We start from the raw sequence: 20,962 nt of genomic DNA, 5'->3' as shown, positions 1-20,962 counted from the left end.
GCCGACCCCGCCTTCGGAATTCCCGGATCCGAACTTCGCGCCAGCGAGCCCGCCCCCGTGCAGTTTCTGATTGGTCAGCTTCTATATCCTCCTCCGTCCCATTGGTCGGGGTCCTTCATGTTCCGCCCTTGGCCTTTTCCGATTAGTTCACAAGTTTTCCCGGGTTCCCTGAGTTGGGAGGAGCCGCCAGGGCGCGGAGATACCCAACGCCATAATTGGCTTGGTTTTAGACACTATTGCGCCTGCGTGCACCTCTTTTCCTCCCTTTTCCGGGGTAAAAACGGGCTTTTGAGCTTCCCGCCACCGGGCGCGCTCTGCGCAGGCGCGATCAGGGGCGGAGGCCGGCTCGCAGCGCGGTGCAGGGGGTGTGGCCAAAGGGCCAGGTGGGCTCTCGCGCTAGGTGAGGATGCGTTCGCGAAGCGTCGGTTGGGGGCGGAAGGGGCGGAAGGGGCTGAGCGGGGGCCCGGGGGTGGGTTCCGGGCCCGGGTTTCGGGGCCCGTCGGGGAAGAGGGGGACTGGGGCAAGGTGAAGGAACAGCGAGGTGGTCAGAACAGCCCTAGAGCTCAGGGTCTGGGAGGGCGAAGACCGGGTGGCCGGGGAGTGGAGGGACTGAGCCGCGGAGCGCGGGGAGGCGAGAGCAGGCTGTTGAGAGATGAGGGTGAGAGTGAGGGAGCAGGGCGATGCCTTCAGGGAAGAGGCAGGTTAGGGTGCCGGGAGGGAGGGCGGCAGGAATCCCAAGGTGGGGGAGGAAATAGGTGCATCTGGGTGGCAGGGTGGGAGACCTTGAAGAGCCTCTGTGCTGTGGGACTCTGGAGAGAGGCGGGTGGGCGACGGGCGTGGCCAGACGCTGAGAGGAGCGTGCTGGAAGGGTTTGGGAGCGATGTCCGGGAGTCCGTTTTTCTGCCCAGCGACCTAAGCTGCCTGGATTCCCAGGGCCCTGCGGAGCCGTCCTGCCCGACATGCGGCCACATCCATCTGGGGCCAGGCCTTGGGCCAGCGCTTTAGTAGGAAGGGGCCCAGGGGCCCTGGCTTGGGGGTGTGTGGACGGGCTTCCCCGCGGCCTCGCTGAGCCCTGGACGGGGCTCTGGAGACTGCGCTCGCAGCCCCTGCACTGCGTGCCTCCTTTCTCACCTGCGACCAGGAATGGCAGAGACTGTAGACACTTGAGGAGGAGGGTAAAGGCACTGCCCAGACCCCGAAAGTTTGAGTTAAGCCTAAGAGCTCCCTCTCAGCCTGTCCCGTAAATTCCCTTCCCCTCATGGTTATTGCCGGAGTTCTGTCAGGAACCAGGTGGGTGAGCAAGTGGTCTTGGGTATTTCCTACTTCTTCTGGGAAGTGGGAACAGAGGAACGTAGAGTCCGGTGGATCTGACTGTTCTTTGAGGATTATGACTTTGTTATGTTAGGGCTTTCTATTTGGAAGGTGGCCTGAAAATTGAATTGCAGTGCCCTTGTTTCTCCTATTGTCCAGGGGAACATAGATGGCTGGACACAGAATCTAGAGAGTTCAAATAATCTGGAGATGTTTCAACCTTCAGGTTAGTGGGACCTGGTTAGGGGGCTGGTGATGGTCTCTCCCTGGAAAACTGACCATCTTTGTCCTTGTGATTCCTCAGGTTCCACTGGGCTCATCCCCCCATCCCACTTCCAAGCTCGGCCCCTTCCAACCATGCCAAGAATGGCTCCCACTTGGGTGTCAGACATTCCCCTGGTCCAACCCCCGGCCCATCAAAATGTCTCAGAGAGGCAGCCAGACATCCAGAGACCTCAAGTGATCATGTGGGAACGGGATGTTTGTGGCGATGGGCAGGAGCCAGGACGGAGAGGCAGGTAGGAGGTCCACTGTCACTGCTTTCTCAGGCACTTCCGAGTGACCCGTCTTTACTGAAATAGATTCCTTACCCTGTTTCAGACCTTAGTTCCATAATTTGTTTATTTTTCCATAGCAATTATTGGTGCCTACAATGCATAACTAATAATAAAAGCATGCTAGACGCTAGGGATGATAGCAAAAACAGAAGAAATCCTCATATCAAGGAATTTAAAATCCTAAGGGAAGAGACAGATTGACTAAGACAAGATGAAGAATCAAATTGGGGCAAAGCACTGTGCTAGTGTGGACTCCTGACGAGTCTGCGTTGTTGGAGCTGGCCATGCTATCTGTCCATGTGTTGTGTGTAAAGCTGCTGCTGCTTTTTTTAAAAATATTTTTTTCTTTATTGATTCTAGAGAGAGAGGAAGGGAGAGGGACAGAGAGAAACATCGATGGGAGAGAACATTGACTGGCCGCCTCCTGCATGTCCCCCACTGGGGATTTGGCCCACAACCTAGGCATGTGCCCTGACCGGGAATCGAACTGGTGACCTCTCAGTGCATGAGATGACACTCAACCCACTGAGCCACACCGGCCAGGCAAAGCTTATTCTTGATGTTTCCTGTGTGTCTTTTCCCTGGTGAACTGGCATGTTGTGTGCCATTGTGCTCTAGAGTGGGATTGTGGATGGATCTACCCTGGACCCCATCGAAAAGGAAGGAGCATGATGATGAAATGGGAAGCAGGTGTCAAGAGATAGAGACTCTGTTCTTAGTTTGACTGCCAGCTACGGGTCCTGTGTCTGTTCATTTAATTTCTGTAGGCTACAGTTCCCTGCTTTAAAAAAATATCCTGTGGTTCTGGGCCTCAGTGAGGGAGCTGTGCCAACAGCCATGTTATAGCTGCTCTAAACTTTTTGTAACACTGGGGACTACGTAATTGATTGGTGTGCTGTCCTCTCAGCCCCCTCATCCGGGTGCCTTACACTGAGTAAACTCTCAGCCAGTACCTGGCCTCTCCATATTGATACTGGAAGCCATGAGGTTGCTTTCTCCACATCTCCTCAACTTCTCCTTGCCCTGAAGTCAGGATTCAGAAGTCCTTGTGTGTACTTCCAACCTCTTCAGTTCAGAATGTATGGCCTGATGATGTGTACAGTTGCTGTTAAGACATTGGCTTGTATATAGCTCTCTCTAGAGGAGTGATTTTCAACCTTTTTCATCTCATGGCACACATAAACTAATTACTAAAATATATTTTTTTGCCGATCTAGCAAAAAAAAAGGTATAATTTTGATTGGTTTACAAAAAAAAAGTAATAGTAATTACCTACACTTTTTGCTCCAAAGTGACTTTTTAAAAAATCAAGTGACTATACTTGTGTATAAGGATTTCTGATACCAAGAATTAACCAATTAGATGCAACATTGTTATGAGATGTGACCAATACGATACAATTCTATTATATCACCTATATATTTATGGTTCAAGACAGGATTCACACCAGATAGCTTGGCTGTTGTCATTTTTTTGCTTGGCAATCTAAGGGAAAAGAGGTCAGTGTCCCTGATTAAACAGTCAGGTATTACATGTTTTAAAAAGTCCTGTGGGCCCCGCCAGTGTGGCTTACTGGTCGAGCATCGACCCCTGCACCAAGAGGTCACTGGTTCGATTCCTGGTCAGGGCACATGCCCAGGTTGTGGGCCCGATCCCCAGAGGGGGGCATGCAAGAGGCAGCCAATCAATGTTTTCTCATTGATGTTTCACACTCTCTCTCTCTCTAAAATCAATAAAAATAGAAATATATACATAAAAATATTATTGAGGTATACCAGTTGAAAATCACTGCTCTAGAGAGCCATGAGCCCAGACACTAGACCTATTCTGCTTAGTAGGGCCTTGATGAATGACAATGGTGATGGAAATGCAGAGATCCCTATGGCCCACCTTCATCCCCCATCTCCCCACATAGGAGCAGGGGGATGTCTTCTGTGTCTGTTATGCCTGTGGCCACCTTCCCAGACCCTGAGATAGGTCTCACTGGTACTAACCTGTCTTGTAAGGTCTGTGGAGCTGCAGGGGTCGCAGGCCTTGAGCCAGCAGGCAGAGCTGATCTCTCGGCAGCTGCAGGAGCTGCGACGGCTCGAGGAGGAGGTCCGAGTCCTGCGGGAGACCTCGCTGCAGCAGAAGATGAGGCTGGAGGCCCAGGCCATGGAGCTGGAAGCTCTGGCACGGGCAGAGAAGGCCGGCCGAACTGAGGCTGAGGGCCTGCGTGCTGCCTTGGCCGGGGCCGAGGTTGTCCGGAAGAACCTGGAAGAGGGGAGCCAGCGGGAGCTGGAGGAGGTTCAGAGGCAACACCAGGAGCAGGTGAATGTGGGGGTGGGAAGAGCTCAGCTTTACAGTGGGGATCTGGGCTGTGGCTTCCCAGCAGAGAGCCCCCATAAGCAGTGGGGTGATGAAAAGCATGACCTGGAAAGAGGGAGACTTTTGTGTTTTGGTCTTATTCAGATAGCTCTTTTTTTTTTTATCCTCACCTAAGGACATTTTTCCCTTTTTTTTTTTTTTTGTGGTACGTTCACCTAGCGGGAACCAAACCTGGGACTCTCTGGTCTGCGGGCCGACGCTCAGCCGCTGAGCCAAACTGGCTATTTTCCCATTTTTTGTTCAGATAGAGTGGGAGGGGAGAGAGAGAGAGAGAGAGAGAGAGAGAGAGAGAGAGAGAGAGAGAGAGAGAGAGAGAGAAAGAGAAAGAGAGAAAGAGAGAAAGAGAGACATCGACGTGAAAGGAACACATTGAATGGTTGCCACCCGCACGACCCAACCAGGGCTGGGAACAAACTGCAACCGAGGTACATGCCCTTAGCAGAAACCAAACCTGGGTCTCTCTGGACCGCAGGACGATGCCCTAACCACTGAGCCAAACCGGCCAGGGCTCAGATTGCTCTTGTTCCCAGGACTCAGATGACCGCCCACCACCTGAAGCCCTCTTTCCCATTCCAGTAGAAAGTAGTTTGTCTTCTTGCTTCACTCTGGTTACCCAATTCACCTGGCAGCACTGGGGAAGGAGGGGTGACTTATGGTGGACTAGGAAGGGGACCTGGTTGGTTGGTGAGCATCTATCAGTGCTTATTCTTTCATCCCTGAGACAGGAGCTAGGCCTCTGGTGAGCACATCATGAGTCCCTGCCCTCCTGGGTGCAAGTGGCAGCCTATGGGGGGCACACATTCAACACTTGATTTAATCCTAAGTAGTTGCCTGCAATTGGAAGAAGTGCCGTAAAGAAGGACGTGAAGAGGGAGCTTTAAGCTAGTGGGGAGTTAGGAAGGTTACCCTAATCAATCAACATGTTAAGAAACCATGAAGATACTGGAAAAAACCTGGGTGAGTTCCTTGTAACCTTGAATGGGAAGATCTTTACATATGAGTCAAAATCCAGAGCCACATTTTGGCTGGTGTTGCACAGTGGTTAGAGAGTTGACCCTCACACCGAAGGGTCTCGGGTTTGATTCCAGGTCAAACATACGTTCCTGGGTTGTAGGTTTGATCCCCAGTCCTGGTTGGGGCATGAGCAGGAGGCAATCAATTGATGTGTCTCTCACATATATTTTTCTTTCTCTTCTTCAATGGAAAAAATACCCTTTGGTGAGGATTAACAAACAAAAATCCAGAGCCATTAAAAAAAGATTGGTACGTTGACTTTATAATACTAAACTTAGGCATGACCATAAAAGTAAACTAAAGACAGATGATAAACTAGGAAGAATATTTATAGCTCATATCACAGGAAGAGGCTTATATCCCTACTGTATAATGGGTGCCTAGAAATTGGTAAGGGTAGACATCAATCCAGCCAGAGATAGTTCAGAGAAAAAAATAAGTGGTCTTTAGATTCACAAAAGATGTCTAATGATAAGAAATGACATCTGTTCTGAAGAAGATGGATGGTGAGGCGTGTGGGGTGGCAGTGGGAGCTGCTGTGACACCGGGCAGCACGCGGGACAGGAGGCAGGCAGAAGGGCTTGAGTGCAGGAGCTGAGGGGCTCTGGGTGGTCATGTGAACTGCGAGGCCTTGGGCCCATTTAAAATAACATCTTAAGCAACCAGTGAAAGGTTTAAAATAGAAATGACATTATCAGATCTGTGATTTATGTCCAAAAGGATCACTCTGGTCCTGGCCGGTTTGGCCCAGCGGTTAGAGCATCGGCCCGCAGACCCGAGAGTCCCAGGTTCGGTTCTCACTAAGGGCATGTACCTTGTGTCTCACATAGATGTCTTTCTCTCTTCCTCCCTCTCGCCCTCTCGCTCTATCTGGGAAAAAGAAAAGATCACTCTGACTGGCATGGAAATCGGGCGAAAGGGGACAGATTGGAGATGAGGGCAGCCGCGTCCCTCTTCCCTGTCTGTCCCATGACTCCCTCAGTGTCCCTGACAACACTGAGGTGCAGCCAGAAAAGGCAAGCTTCCTATCTTCCTAGGGCTTCCTTTCAAATGGCTGTGGCAGACAGCAAGGTAATCTCCGGTGACAATAAGTGCCGGAGAGCCAGGGACAGGTGGCAAGGCAGAGCAGTGGTGGGTAGGGATTGGAGGGCCTCGGGAGGCCTTCCCGAAGAGGTGGCATGTGGAGTCTGAGGAGAGCCATAGGAGATGGGCTCAGAGAAGTTGGTAGAGGCCAAGGCATGGGGTGGGGGGCTTCACGGCTGAGGGAAGAAGCTGGGTTTTGCTCAGAACACCATGTTGAGCCCTGATCAGGAGATTGTTGCTGTTGTCCAGGCCAGAGGTGAGGTGGCCTACCTCAGGCGGAGAAAAGTGAAGATATGATTTGGAGGAAGATCTGACAGGAACTGCTGGTGAATTGGAGCACGATGGGGGAGTAAGGCTCCAGGGATGGCCCCATTTGCTGTGTATCAGTGGGTGATATTGAGTTGTCTAAAGTTATGGGAAGTGCCCTGGCTGGTTTGGCTCAGTAAATAGAGTGTTGGCCTGCAGACCAGAGAGACCTGGGTTCGGTTCCCACTAAGGGCGCGTACCTCGGTTGCAGTTTGTCCCCAGCCCTGGTTGGGTCATACAGGTGGCAGCCACTCGATGTGTCTCACGTCGATGTTTCTCTCTCTCTCCTCTCTCTCTCTCTCTCTCTCTCCCTCCCACTCTTATCTGAACAAAAAATGGAAAAAATGTCATTGGGTGAGGATTAAAAAAAATAATAAAGTCATGGGAAGTGGGAGGGGACAAGGTCAGCAGGGGGAGATTTGGAAGCCCAGTGTGGAGATGAGCTGGCCCCTACTGAGCCCCTCTCTCTGCAGCTGTCCTCCTTGACTCGGGCTCACCAGGAGGCTCTTTCCAGCTTGACCAACAAAGCTGAGGGCTTGGAGAAGTCTCTGAACAGTCTGGAAACCAGGAGGGCAGGGGAAGCCAAGGAGCTGGCCATGGCCCAGAGGGAGGCCGAGCTGCTGAGGGAGCAGCTGAGGTAAGTGGGTGGGTAGCCCAAGAGGGCCCAGCAGGTGGTGGGTGGGGCAGGTCTCCAGGGTGTCCCACTGATGGCTACCCTATTCCTACCCTAATCCTAGCAAGACCCAAGAAGACCTGGAGATTCAGGTGACCTTGGTTGAGAACCTAAGGAGATATGTAGGGGAACAAGTTCCCCCCGAGGCCCACAGCCAGACATGGGATTCAGAGCGACTGGAGCTTCTAGGGACTGTGCAGGTGAGAGTGGGGGTGTGGTGCGTCTGCGCAGGCGGGGTGCCAGGGCCTGGGAGGGCAGGGTGCAGTGGTGCTCTCCGCCCTGTCCTGCTGGCAGCACTTGCAGGAGGACCGGGAAGGCCTGCACGCCACGGCGGAGTTGCTGAGGGTGCGAGTGCAGAGCCTCACACACATCCTGTCCATGCAGGAGGAGGAGCTGGCCAGGAAGGTAGGTCCCCCACCCCAGGGCCTCCCTGTGGGTGGGAGGGGTGGATGTGACCCTGCTGAGAGCTTCCTTCTCTGCACATATACCTCCTGTTGCTGTGGCTCCTGTTGCCCGGGCGGCACAGAGAAAAACCAAGATGCAGCCTCCTTCCTCTGCTCCCCCAGGAGCCCACACTGTGCCCCCATTCTTCACCCCACAGGTTCAGCCTTCAGATGCTCTGGAGCCGGAGTTTCCCAGGAAGGGCCAGTCCCTGCTGAAGCGCTGGCGGGAGAAGGTGTTTGCCCTCATGGTGCAGCTAAAGGCCCAGGAGCTGGAGCATGGAGCACGTGTGCAGCAGCTGAAGGGACAGGTCGCTTGGCGCTCTTCCTCCCCATGTTCTTTTCCCCAGCTTGCTCTTTACATAAGCGGTGGCATTTATCTAACCAGTATTACTGAGTGACTGTCACATGCTGGGAACAGCCCTTTACAAACACAGAACTTAGGTCCTGGAGCAGACACAACAGGCAGGCAGATAGGTAACATCAAGTAATTCCTTGTGCCCTGGCCAGTTTGGCTCAGCGGTTGAGTGTCAGCCTGCGAACCAGAGAGTCCTGGGTTCGTTTCCCGCTAGGGGCACGTACCGCACACACAAAAAAGTAATTCCTTGTGCTGTGAAGAAAGGGGTGACCCATCACATGACAGACTGAGGGCGGCCTTAGGTAGGATGGTGAGGAACGGCCTCTCTGTGGAGGTAGCGTGGCTGGTCCTCAAAGTGTGGGCACGTGGAACATCCTGTGGAGGGACACTTGGACTAAGACTCCATTCTCAGGAACCCAAGCTTGTCTCCCTGTGTGGTGTTCTCTCACAGACCTCTGCACTTGCCCCTTGGTTCCCAGTGCCCCACCTGCCTCCTCTTCTCCCTCAGGTGGCAGAGCTCCAGGAAAGAGCCACAGCCCAGAGCCAGGAGCAGGCCATCCTGCAGCGTTCCCTGGAAGACAAAGCTGCCCAGGTGGAGGTGGAGCGGATGGGCACCAAGGTCAGTGTCTGTGGCAGGCAGCGGCTAAGGGAGGCCTGGGAAGCCCCGGGTGCATGGGCCAGGGCCCTGGAGAAGGGACCCTTTTATCGTCTCCTTCACAGTCCCTGCAGATGGAGCTGAGCCGTGTGCAGGAAGCCTGGCGCCGGGGGCAGCAGCAGACAGTGGCAGCCGAGGAGCAGCTGAAACTTGTGGCCAATGCTGTCAGCAGGTGTCTGAGATGGGGTGGGTGGGGTAGGATTTCTGCTTCCCCAGCCTCTCAGGCACCTTGGAGTTTAAAAGTCTCAGACAGGAGCGGCCGGGAAGCTGGCCACTGGAAGATGCAGGGCTGGAGGTATTTGGCCCTGTAAGAGTTTCTGTGTTTGTTTTTTCTGGGGCAGCCCCTCCCTGTTCACACCAGCGTCACTGTGACTGCCACTGTGTGTTTGGCTGGAGGTGGGGCATCTTCCCCTGCATTTGGTTCAGTGACAACTTGAGCTGGATAGAGCACTGGGAGGCTCCCACCTTCACAGCTGTTCAGCTGTTCAAGGACTGGGAGTGTGGGGACTTGTTCTTTTTCTTCCCTTTAAAATTGTACAGGCATGCCCTGTTAGTTGGGGGGAAAAATTATCTTAAGCTGCATACTTTATCGGCTTATACATAACACAGTCCATCTAAAATGTATGACAGATTCCTTCTTAATTCAAGCCTGTCTCTCTCATACCAAGTTCCTCGGCATTTCCTTCCCGACTCCTTCTATAACCTTCAGAAGGACCTCCAAGGAGAAACACAAGCTTCTTGGTGCTGGGAAGCACCCTCCTCACCTTGGGCACGGGGACCTGGTGTGGAGCTCTCAGCACTGTGCTGACGTGTCACTGGCTTGTCACCTGTGCTCCGTGAACATTTCCTGCTACCACCCGCCTCTTGATGGGTCACATAACAAAACTGTGATGTAGGACGGGCCTTGCTCAACATCCCCTTCTGTTGGATTTGTACCCTGGGACTAACTGAACTTTAACAAACAATGAAAGGTTTCAAACATGCATGGAATTAGAGGTTGGTTACGATGAGCACCACCCGAGTCCAGTCCGTCAGGCGCGCTCCTGCCTGCAGGGGAGCAGAGAGGCACTGGACAGGGTCTCCTGTGGTGCCAGGACGTCACTGAAATGGGTCTTGCTAATGACTAATTGCCAAAAAGTCCATGAGGCGTAAAACACGCCAAGCTGGGCCTGTTGTCAGATTTGCTGGATAGTCTCTAGGTGGCTAAGAGACCTTATCAGAAAATGGCTTTAATAAGAGCCACAGCCCTGGCCGATTTGGCTCAGTGGTTAGAGTGTCGGCCCACGGACCAAAGAGTCACGGGTTTGATTCTCGGTCAAGGGAATGTACCTGGGGTGCAGATTTAATCCCCAACCCCAGTTGGGGTCATGTGGGAAGCAACCAATCCATGGGTCTCTTACATTGATGTTTCTCTCTCTCTCCTTCCCTTCCACTCTCTAAACGTCAATGGAAAAATATTCCGATTAATCAAAAAAAAAAAAAAAAAAACCACAACAAAAATCAGAGCCACAGAAGGTGTTGAAATCACCCACAGTTTTCAGATAAAAGTGGCCTCTACTGTGCTGTTGGGATACGACCTTCAGCCTTTGTTGTCTGCTTGTCTGTTTATTTGTGTTGGCAAAGACTTGACAGCCCTGGGGAGTTCCAGCCATGCCCCCCACCCAGGCCTGCTTAGACTTCTGGGTCTTTTGAACCATGTTGGTCCTATAGGGGCCACAGCCAGCTGACAGAGGGATGCCCTGGCCTTCACTGGTATTGGGAATAACTGACCCCCCACCCCCACCCCGAGCATGGCACAGGCAGACCTGCAGAGGCGTCCAGGGGCCTGCAGGTGGGAAAGAAAATCAGCTAGAGATGAGCCAGCCTGTGGGCACGCGTCAGCCACACAGACTGTGCTCGCTGCAGCCTTGACTGTGGTGGCATCTGTGCAGGCAAGGTATGCCCCATGAACCTCACGATGGCTTTACTGCGGGGACCCAGAGGAGAAGCTCACTGTGGGCCTGGGTCCCAGGAATGGCTGTGCTTCTGTGATGAGAAACAGGTCATTTTTGTGTGACAGTCACTCGAGGGCTCAGGTCCTCAGATTGTCCTGTTTTATTGGCTGAGGAGCCTGGACACGGCTTGGCTTTAGCTTTTCTTTTCCCTGCTCCAGTTTCCCTCCCCTGTTGCCCCCAGGTCCATTGCAGGATAGGGCAGAGGGAGTTGTCCTTTTGGGAATCAGGTGGGGTTGAAGGGTCAGTGGCCTTGTACCTTCTCTAGCTTTCAGACCTGGCTCCAGAGCACCGTGGCCGAGGTGGAGCGGGCCGCAGCCCGGCTGCCCAGCCTCAGCAGCCGAGTCAGCTATGCTGTCCGCAAGGCACACACCATCCGGGGTGGGTAGGCAACTGCCAGACCAGATCTGCCCTGCCCTGCCTGCCCTGCCCGCCATGCCCCACCAGTTCTCTGACGCCCCTGTCCATCCTCCTGCCTTCTCCTTAGTCTGTGCCTCTTTTCCCCGACTCCTCATCTCCTCTTCCCTCTGCACACTGGGCTGTTGCTGTCTGCCTTTCCCCCCCAGGCCTGATGGCTCGGAAACTGGCCCTTGCTCAGCTGCACCAGGAGAGGTGAAGTCCGGGGCACTGGGAGGTGGATCGGGGAATGGTGGGGGGGCTTTCAGGTGTTGGTTCTGGGACCCAAAACAATAGGCTGAGGCGGGCTGAGGCGGGATGGGGCCCAGAGATCAAACCGCTGAGTGCCCCTCCCTCCGTCTCAGCCACCCCCCAGCCCCACCCACCGAGGATGTGAGCCTTGAGTTGGAGCAGCTACGGGAAGAGCGGAATCGCCTGGATGCAGAAGTACAGCTGAGTGCCCGCATCATCCAGCAGGAGGTGGGCCGTGCCCGGGAGCAAGGTGCGCCTGGTCCTGGGGCCCCTGCCTTCCAGCTGGGGCAGAGCAGAGTTGGGCACTGGGGATGGAGAGGAGGGAAAAGCTGGGTTGAACGCATGGAGAGGCTCAAGGGAGCCTGAGCCCCACCCCTTCCCAGGGGAGGCAGAGCGGCAGCAACTGAGTGAGGTGGCCCAGCAGCTGGAGCAGGAGCTGCGGCGGACCCAGGAGTCCTTGGCTAGTGTGGGGCTGCAGCTGGAGGCGGCGCGCCAGGGCCAGCAGGAGAGCACAGCAGAGGCTGCCAGTCTTCGGCAGGAGCTAACCCAGCAGCAGGAGAGCTATGGGCAAGGTGTGCAGAGGGGGGATGGGTGTGGAGGGCCGAGGACCACGAGCCACGGCTCCCCAGCACATCTGCACCTTCACCCCAGCTCTGCAAGAGAAGGTGGCTGAAGTGGAATCCCGGCTGCGAGAACAGCTTTCGGAAACAGAGAGGAGACTGAACGAGGCTCGGAGGGAGCATGCCAAGGCCGGTGAGGTTTGTGGGTGCACGTGGGCTTCCAGAAATAGGTTATTTAGAAACTTTCTGTAAAGCTTTCTCTGAAGTGTGCAGGTAAGGCCGTTTTCAGGGACCACTGAGTTCTCAGCTGGCGAACATCCAGCCAGTCCCCAGACCAAGTGAGTGGCCACAGAGTGCCTCCCACTGCTTCCCTTCCACAAGGCGACAGCCAGCTGAGGTCTCCCAGCAATGAGTACCCCCACCTCTCCATTAGGAAAGTTTTCAAACCCCTTGCAAATGAAAAGAGGGGTATGCTGAGAACAAGCTGTGCCTCCTGACGGGACGCTGCACCCGTGCTGTGCCTCCTGTGCTCTGCCTCCTGACTGACTGGACGCGGCACCGCGCCATGCGCACATCACATCGCTGGGGGAGCTGCTTGCAGCGAACGGCTGCTGCCCGCCCCTCCTGCGCGAGGGAGCTGTGACCGCCTCAGCACCACTGCCACACTGAGAAACCGCGTGCGAGCCCTGGCCGGTGTGGCTCAGCGGTAGAGCCTCCGCCCGTGGACCAATGAGTCGTGGGTTTGATTCCAGTCAAGGGCACGTACCTCGGTCGCAGTTTGTCCTCGGCCCCGGTTGGGGTCCTGCGGGAGGCAGCCAGTCCATGTGTCTCTCTAATGTCAATGTTTCTCTCTCTCCCTCACACTGTACCTAAAGATAAATAGAAAAATATCCTCAGGTGAGGAAAAAGAAAGAGAATAGGTGTCACACACAACCTAACGTCCAGTCCACACGCAGATCCCCCAGGGGCTCTGGGAAGGCTCGGGTGAGAGGCGCTGTGGTTCGCAGGCCCTGGAGCGCAGCCACCTCTCCCACTCGGGGGAAGGGGCGCGCACAGCGCTGGGGCCGGCGCTCCTGCCCAGCGGTCCAGCCTTGTTTTCACGGTGCCTCCGTCCCTCGCTACCTCTGGGCTCCCTCACACCTGCCCCGCTCAGTGCCCTGTCCCCACAGTGGTCTCCCTGCGCCAGATCCAGCGCAAGGCCACCCGGGAAAAGGAGCGGAACCAGGAGCTCAGGCGCCTGCAGGAAGAGGCCCGGAAGGAGGAGGGGCTGCGGCTGACCCAGCGCCTGCAGGAGCTGGAGAGGGACAAGAACCTCATGCTGGTAGGGAGGCAGGGCCGGGGCTGGTTGGGGAGTGGGGTGTAGGAAGAGGAGGGGAGGCTCTGCCTGGCTAGGTGGCGTTTAATCCTCTCCTTCCCAGGCCACCTTGCAGCAGGAGGGTCTCCTCTCCCGTTACAAGCAGCAGCGACTCTTGGCAGTTCTTCCTTCCCTGAGTAAGGGGAAGTCCGTGCAGTCCAGTCCCAGGCCGGCAGGGTCTTCAGCATCTGGACCCCCAGCAGCAGCACTCTCTCCCGGGAAGACCATACACGGTAATGGTCTAAGTAGGGACAGATAGGGGCATTTCTGGAACCTCTACCCCAGACACTTGAGTGCATGAACCTTGTTCTCTGTGAGCCTTGAAGGCCCTCAGCCTCCTTGATCCACGTCCGCCTTGGACCAGAGAGCCTCCTCCCTCATTACCCTTCTACCCTCTGGCCCTGTCCCCTGGGGTCTCTTTCCAGGATCCCTCTCTGTCCTGCTGGAGGACCTGCAGGGACTGAGTGAGGCCATCTCCAGAGAGGAAGCAGCTTCTCAAGGAGACGACCAGAGCTCTCCTGCTCCGACTGCCATTGAGCAGCCAGGGGCTCGGAGCACCTGGGAGCTCGGGAGGGCCCTGGGGGCCCAGAAGGATCATGGGGAAGTGGGGTGAGGTTTGGGGGCCTGCCCTTGGGGATACCAGCCACCAAGGTGTCTGGATTCTGTGCCTCAATAAAGCTGACTGCAGTCGGAGCCACTGTGTTCACGTTGTCTCTGCGAGTCTGAGGGGCTTCCTGCGCAGCTGCCGCTCCAGGAAACGTGAGCGGTGTCCACACAGCTTTCTCCAGTAGGTTTCTTTTCAAAACCCCTTTCCTAGGTTGCTGGGAAGTTTTTTGAGAAGCTCCACATTTTCTTTTTTTTTTGTCCTCACTCGAGGACATTTTTGCATTTATCTTCAGATAGAGTGGGAGGGAGAGAGGGAGGAAGAGAGAGAGAGAAACATTGATGTGAGAAAGACACACCGGGCCAGGGACAAACTGCAACTGAGGTACGTGCCCTTAGCGAGAACTGAACCCGGGACTCTGGTCCACGGGCTGACGCTCTAACCGCTGAGCCAAACTGGCCAGGGTGCTTCAGGTTTTCTTTATTCTCTAGTTTGAAAAGTCTTTACCTCTGGAAGATGATCAGCACCAGGGTGAGGAAGATGAAACATGAACTCATTTGACAGGCAGCAGCCTCGCTCAGGGCCCCACTGGGGCTTGTGGGCAGGCCCTGCTCCCGGGCACTGATGTCAGTGGCAGAGGTGGGGATGGACAGGTGCCTAAATGGACAGTCAAGCATTTCAAACAAGTTTGATGAAGAGGAAATAAATAACAGTGATGTCACAGAAGCTGACTGGGCTGGGGCCGTGTCAGGTGAGAGGACAGGAAAGGCCTTGGAGGAGGGATGTGGTGCTGAGAACCGAGTGGTCCAGGCTGCACCGCCACTGGGAGGAGGGCCTGCAGGGCGCGGGGGGACCAGGAGGGCAGGCCAGGTGGACTTCGACTCTGAGTCTAGGTGCCCTCGAGCGCTTTTTTTTTTCCCTCACCCAAGGACATTTTTCCATTTTTTGTACAGATAGAGTGGGAGGGAGAGAGAGGAAGGGAGAGAGAGTGAGACACACCTCGAGCACTTTTTAAATCACGAATTCAGTTTACATTTGTAAGGGCCATGTTGGCTGGCTGTGGGTGTGGGCAGGAGGAAGGGAGCCATTAGGGTATGAGAAGAGGCTGGGAGATATGCTCCAGCGTGGGGCAGGGGCCACCGAAGGACGCTGGTGTCCCCTGCTGCTGGGGAGAGACCAGGTGTGGGACAACTGGGGGAGGAAGCAGGTTCTGTTTGGGACACAGTATTTCTGAGAAGCTCAAACCTGCAGGCAGAGGAGTCCTTCCTGAGGGGAAGTTCTAGCAGGATGCCTGAGAGACTTAGATAAGACTTCAACTGAGACCTAAAGGATGAGGTGGGGGGAGAACGTAGGCAGCCTTGGAGCCAAGGAAGGGGGAGGGGGCTGGAGGGGCAAGAGGAAGGTCCAGAGGGAAGAGGAAGAGGCTGGGCTGACAGCTGAGGCAGCCTCTTGCGAGCCTCCGTCCGGCACTGAGGGAACCAGCTCAGGTGGAAGGAAGGAATCAGGATGTCCTGTTTCCTCCCTCACCTGCAGCCAGCCCAAGGGGTTCCTGGAGGGAGTTCCCGAGGTCCCCTCTTGCCTAGGACAGGCGCATGCTCTAGAGCAGCGAGCTTGGGTCCTGAGGGGAGTGGAAGTCCCAAGGAAAGAACAGCCCCAGGGGGAGGCTCTGGGTACTGACAGACCCTCTTAGGTGTGTCCCAGGTGTTCAAAGGGACCAGCTCCTGCCCCTCCCGCGTCCTGCCCTCAGCCCTGTAATTACGGTGCTTCCCCACGCCTAGTTGCTCCCATTCCTTGGCTTCCAGTGGCTTGGAGGAATGGAAGGTGGACATCCCCATGACTGCTGATGACAGGAGGGCACTGATTGCTGCAGGGTGTGTGAGCAGGATGTGAAAATGGGTGGGGTGACCACGGTCCAGGTCACCAACAGGGCCTGGTTGTCTGGGTCCTGAGCTGGGGACTAAAACGAGGGATGTCAGCCTCAGAGGTTACACCTCAGCTATGGGCTTCCAAACGGGTTTGACCAGTTGGGTTCTGATGGGATTCCTTCTGTCACTGGGCTGGCCCCTCCCCGGAGATTAGCCTCCTCCCTCCCTTCTCCCCTATAAAGCCTGCTGCGGTTCCCAGGCACCCAGGCTCAGCCCACCCCTGACTTTGGGGGCCAGGAGACAGCCATGATGCTCAACTGGAAGCTTCTGGGGATCCTGGTCCTCTGCCTGTACACTGGAGGTGAGCTGGGGATAGAGGCCAGGGTGCAATTTGGGGTGATGGGGGAAGGTCAGGGTGAGAAGGTGACCACCGAGAAGGAGGGGTGAATCGGATGCATAGCACTGGAGGAGGTTCTGGGAATTCGCATGAGGGAAGAGTTGAAGGGATGTGAGGGGTGCATGTAGTTGAACACGCCTTGCTGGCTGGGAGGGGGCTCCATGTGGCATTTAGTCAGAACCCAGATGTTCAGAGCTGAGGTCTCTGTGGAGGAGGGTGGAGGTCATGGGGTACCACATGGGGCCAAGGTGTAGACCATTTGGGGGCTGCAGACCAACACGGGCCATGCCAGTGGAGTGACCCAGTCAGGGTTGGATGGAGCTCATGTGAGGGTCCTCTCAGTTTAAAGATCAAGTTAATGGCTTGGGACAGAGTTTTCATGTCATTTTAAGATCACTTTGGTGTTTGGTGAATGTGTGGGGAGTTACTTCTGAGGTCTGTCTGTGGAGTTAGCTCCGGCTGTAATCCATCCCAGACAGGCTGTGCCCTCGGGTCTGTAGCTGGCTGGGGGCTGGATCTGGCCCTCACCCGCTCTTCCTTTCTCCTTCCTCCTCTATAGGCATCTCAGGCAGTGGAGACCAGCTGTCTTCCCCACCCACAGAGGCTGGACAGGAGGAGGGCTCCCCAGCTTTGCCTCAGGGCGCACCAATCCCTGGTCACCCCTGGCCAGGGGCTCCCCCTATTTTTGAGGACCCCCCACCTCCAAGCCCCAATCGTCCCTGGAGAGATGTGCCTGAATCTGGAGTCTGGCCACCTGAGCCTCCTAGAACTGATCCTCCTCAACCTCCCCGGCCTGATGACCCCTGGCCAGCAGGACCCCAGCCTCCAGAAAACCCCTGGCCACCTGCCCCTGAGGTGGACCACAGGCCTCAGGAGGAGCCAGACCTTGATCCACCCCAGGAAGAGTACAGATAACTGATCTCCCAGACGCCCCCACCCAAGCCCATCTCTACTTTCTGATTCCCCTGAATTCTCCCCAAATTTATCCTAACTCTGTAATTCCCTTTCTCACTCCCTCAATTGCATTCTCAGCCCTGAAGATGAGTCCTCAATATTTTCTGTCCCCTCCTGAGATCCATATTTAGCTCCCACATTTCCCCCCTTTTTTCTCTGACAGCACAGGCATATCCCCTACCTCAGGCCGGGCTCTCCCCCTTTCCTCCACCTCCTGCCCACTGGGGGCTCCCGGTTCCTCTGGCCTCTCATGTTCTCTGCTGCCACCTGGTGGCTAACAGCTGGCAGCTATCAGGGGGCAATGATGCTTCCATGAAATGGAAAAATAAAAACCGTGTTCTCTTCATTTTGAATCCAGGCTGCTTCTTTGCCAGTGATTAGGCCCCTCTTCATACCTACAGAGATCCGAAAGTGACTTGAGTTCCTGGCCGGCCTGTACACATCAGGAGGTAGGGCTCAGTGGCAGGGCAGCTGGAAATGTAGCTTGTCAGGGTTACAACGGCGTTCAGACCCACTTTCACCGCATTCTGGGACCCTGGTTTTGAAGAATGAGAAGCCAAGTTAAGTCTCTCTTCAATAGCTCGCAGTCTTTGCACACCCCTGGCGAGACATGGAAACGTTCCGGGCCTGTGCGCAGAGCCAAGTGTTAAGGGGATCAGTTTTCATAAACGTGTGCTCCTTCCTAAAAGGGGTCTTCTGGAAAACTGTCTTCTCCTTTGCACCTGCCTCCAGTGACGAGTTGCCCTTCTCCCACTAGTCAGGGAAAGGCGAGCTCTCTCACCCACCAGACCCTGGCCAGGGGCTCTTCCTGGAGCCTCCGACTGAAGTCCATGCCATTGAGAGATGCAGTTTCAACAACAGTTTGCTTTTTGTTAATTACAGTCAATATTTGTAGTTTTGATCAACTGTGTTTTATTTTTTAAATTATTATTTTTTTATTATCACCTGAGGACATTTTTACATTTATCTTCAGATAGAGAAGGAGGGAGAGAGGGAGAAAGAGAGAGAGAGAAACATCGATGTGAGAGAGAATATACCCCAACCTGGGCCGAGGACAAACTGCAACTGAGGTACGTGCCCTTAGCAGGAACCAAACCCGGGACTCTCTGGTCCACAGGCTGATGCTCTAACTACTGAGCCAAACCGGCCAGGGCATTTTTTTTTTTAATCCTCACCCGAGGACATTTTTCCATTTTTTATTCAGATAGGGTGGGAGGGGGAGAGAGAGAGAAAAACATTGATTTGTTGTTCCACTTAGTTATGCATTCACTGGTTGCTTCTTGTGTGTGTCCTGACTAGGGATACAACCTGAAACCTTGGTGTATCAGGAGATGGCTCCAACCACATGAGCCCTGGCGGAGTAGTTCAGTTGGTTGGAACACTATCCCAGCCACCAAAGGGTTTCAGGTTCGATCCCCAGTCTGGAGCACTGGGGAGACAACTGATCGATATTTCCCTCTCATATTGATGTTTTCTCTCTCTCTCTTTCTAAAATCAATTCAAAAACATACCCTCCGGTGAGGATTTAAAAAACATCTTTAAGGGAGTATTTGAGCAGGAAAGTTCAAAGGACAGGAGCCCAGAGATCTCAGTGGGCTGCCAATCCTGTGGCTGACCAGGTTGGGGGTTGAATAGGGGCTAAAAGATACTGAGGGCTCGTGACCTTCAAATTCAACCTTTAGGACCCAGTTTATGTGGTAACTCCCATCAAAACCTGTAAGTGACAGATTTCCGGTCAAGATGGTGCATAGGTAAACACGGTACCACGTCCTCCCACAACCACATCAAAGTTACAACTAAACTACAGAACAACCATCATTCAAAACCGCTGGAAATCGAGCTGAATGGAACTCCTGCAACTACGGAATTAAAGCAGCAGCCGCATCGAGACTGGTAGGAGGGCGGAGGCACGAGGGGCAGAGTAGCGCCGGGCTGGTCACACACCCACGTGTGGCGGATAAAAATCAGGAGGACACCTCGGCTGGGAAGGTCCAGCCTGAGGACTGAGGGGTCCCCGTCCCACACCAGGTGCCCAGCTCAGGGTTCCAGTGCCAGGAAGAGAATCCCCATCACTTCTGGCTGGAAAAACCAGCGGGAACTGAGGCTCAGGAAGGCTGAGGCGGCTGGAGCCCCAGGCAGCTCCTCTTAAAGGGCCTGCGCACAGACTTATGAGACTCACTCCCTCTAAGCTTGGAGGGGAGGCAGCTCGAGGGGCACCAGAAACATACAGGGAAGAACTGAGCTAGATGGGAGGGGGGTTGGGGGAATGGGTGAAAAAGGTGAAGGGATTAAGAAATACAAATGGGTTGCTAGACTGACAAACCTCAAAGGGAAAAGGGGTTGGGGTGGGAAGAAATAAACCAAAGAACTTATATGCATAACCAATGGACACAGACAACAGTGTGGGGAAAGGCAGGAGGTGGGGACGGGAGTGGGGAGGAGGAAGTCAACGAGGAAAAAATGAGGAACATTTGTGATATGTTCAAGAATAAAGATTAAAAAACAAAAAACAAAAACTTGTAAGTGACCAGTGTGAAAAAACAAGAACAAACAAACCCCAAGTTTAGAGTTCAGAAATAATCTTGGAACACATAAGAATTTAGTCCTGCTGTGTGTCTCAGTGGTTGAGTGTCGACCCATGCACTAAGAGGTCGCGGGTTCGATACCCAGTCAGGACACATGCCCAGGTTGTGGGCCTGCTCCCCAGTGGGGGGCATCTAGGAGGCGGCCAGTCAATCAATGTTCTCTCCTATCGATGTTTCAATTTCTCTCTCCCTCTCACTTCCTCTCTCTGCAAAATTAATAAAGGAAAAAAAAAAAAAAAAGAATTTAATAGGTTTAAAGTGGTCTGGGTTCTCCATTCATTTCGTCAGTCATTATCTTAAACCCTTAATGTGTCCATCAATGCCGGAAGCCCTGGGAGAATATAAAGAATAAAATCATACAGTTCCCAGTCTCAGGAAGCTTAAAATTAAACTGAGGGAGACAAAATTTACATGCAAAATTGACAACGTCAAAGACATTAGGGATGGGTGGAACTAAATGATTCCAGGAGGAAGCACCAGAGAATAGCCCTGGCAGTCAGTGCCCTGAGTTCTAGTGAGAGTCAAGGGGAGGGAGCTGGAGCAGTCAGGGGAGGCTTCCAGGAGGAGGACTCCTCAGAGGGGCAGGCTGTGGAGGGAGGCCGGGGAGGACTGGTCTGCCGGCGTGGGAGGGGCAGCCCCCCACACCGCCCCACGCCGCCACAGGCTGGGCTCTGCGCTGGTCCTGCTGCCTGGCTGCCTAGACTGACTCCCCCCTGCCTGGCCACCGCACTGGGTGCAGCCGTGCCTGGAACTACAATTCATTCCTGGCCAACCCCACTCAGCCTCTTGGGGGCAGAGACTTCTACATGTTTCTTCTGGGACCCTTCGCCATTGGAGTGCCTACTGACTCCCAGTGTACTGTCACCTCTGTGGCTGCAGGGACTTTACCAGGTGCAAGGGGTGCTGGAAACACCTGGAAATGTGTCTCCACTACCCCCACCCCCACCCCAACCCTAAATGAACCGACAAATATGGGGTATCAGTACACTAGTTCTCTGAATCCGGGTTTTCTCTGTGAGGTTTTGCTTGGCCTTCCCTTCCAGGCCCATGTCCCTGAGACAGGCTAGCAGCCAGGACAAGTAGAACAGGGAAACTGAGACACACAGTTTACAGCCATCTAAAACCGTAAAACCCTGTCTCCCCTACCAAGGGCACTTGAGAGTAACTGGTTTGTTTGTGCTTCTCCCCAGTCAGAGGGTAAGCAGCTGAAACCACTCTAGTCAGGGAACCAGAGAGCAGA

The 20,962-nt window shown here is 54.4% G+C and overlaps 2 protein-coding genes across 4 annotated transcripts; both read left to right on the top strand.

Moving 5' to 3' along the window:
* The first annotated feature begins 341 nt into the window (after positions 1–341).
* CCHCR1 (coiled-coil alpha-helical rod protein 1) lies at positions 342–14,004 on the top strand. Of its 3 annotated transcripts, none has more exons than XM_036248875.1 (18): positions 342–400; positions 1,471–1,537; positions 1,616–1,829; positions 3,875–4,178; positions 7,112–7,275; positions 7,376–7,511; positions 7,606–7,716; positions 7,913–8,062; positions 8,618–8,728; positions 8,830–8,936; positions 11,024–11,136; positions 11,322–11,367; positions 11,517–11,653; positions 11,796–11,975; positions 12,055–12,156; positions 13,133–13,284; positions 13,382–13,550; positions 13,743–14,004. In XM_036248875.1, the coding sequence occupies exons 2-18, from the start codon at positions 1,522–1,524 to the stop codon at positions 13,928–13,930; spliced, it is 2,400 nt and encodes a 799-aa protein (XP_036104768.1). In that variant the 5' UTR covers positions 342–400; positions 1,471–1,521; the 3' UTR covers positions 13,931–14,004. The 3 variants fall into 3 exon arrangements, with proteins under 3 accessions (XP_036104768.1, XP_036104767.1, XP_036104769.1); XM_036248874.1 differs by having other exon boundaries at positions 11,787–11,975; XM_036248876.1 differs by lacking the exon at positions 11,796–11,975.
* A 563-nt stretch (positions 14,005–14,567) lies between these two features.
* Positions 14,568–17,467, top strand: PSORS1C2 (psoriasis susceptibility 1 candidate 2). The gene is made up of 3 exons (XM_036248877.1): positions 14,568–14,672; positions 16,029–16,147; positions 16,743–17,467. Exons 2-3 carry the CDS (start codon positions 16,093–16,095, stop codon positions 17,096–17,098), a joined length of 411 nt encoding a protein of 136 aa, XP_036104770.1. The 5' UTR covers positions 14,568–14,672; positions 16,029–16,092; the 3' UTR covers positions 17,099–17,467.
* The last annotated feature ends 3,495 nt before the right edge of the window (positions 17,468–20,962 follow it).

This window comes from Molossus molossus, unplaced genomic scaffold (assembly GCF_014108415.1).
Source record: "Molossus molossus isolate mMolMol1 unplaced genomic scaffold, mMolMol1.p scaffold_m16_p_8, whole genome shotgun sequence".
In the NCBI taxonomy this organism is placed as follows: domain Eukaryota; kingdom Metazoa; phylum Chordata; class Mammalia; order Chiroptera; family Molossidae; genus Molossus; species Molossus molossus.
This window is presented reverse-complemented; position numbering and strand designations above follow the sequence as displayed.

Coding starts and splice junctions, on each gene's coding strand:
- CCHCR1 (XM_036248874.1), top strand. Junction 4,179..7,111: donor AGAGGCAACACCAGGAGCAG/GTGAATGTGGGG, acceptor CTCTCTCTGCAG/CTGTCCTCCTTGACTCGGGC. Junction 12,157..13,132: donor GAGGGAGCATGCCAAGGCCG/GTGAGGTTTGTG, acceptor CTGTCCCCACAG/TGGTCTCCCTGCGCCAGATC.
- PSORS1C2 (XM_036248877.1), top strand. CDS start 16,093: ATGATGCTCAACTGGAAGCTTCTGGGGATCCTGGTCCTCTGCCTGTAC. Junction 16,148..16,742: donor CCTCTGCCTGTACACTGGAG/GTGAGCTGGGGA, acceptor CCTCCTCTATAG/GCATCTCAGGCAGTGGAGAC.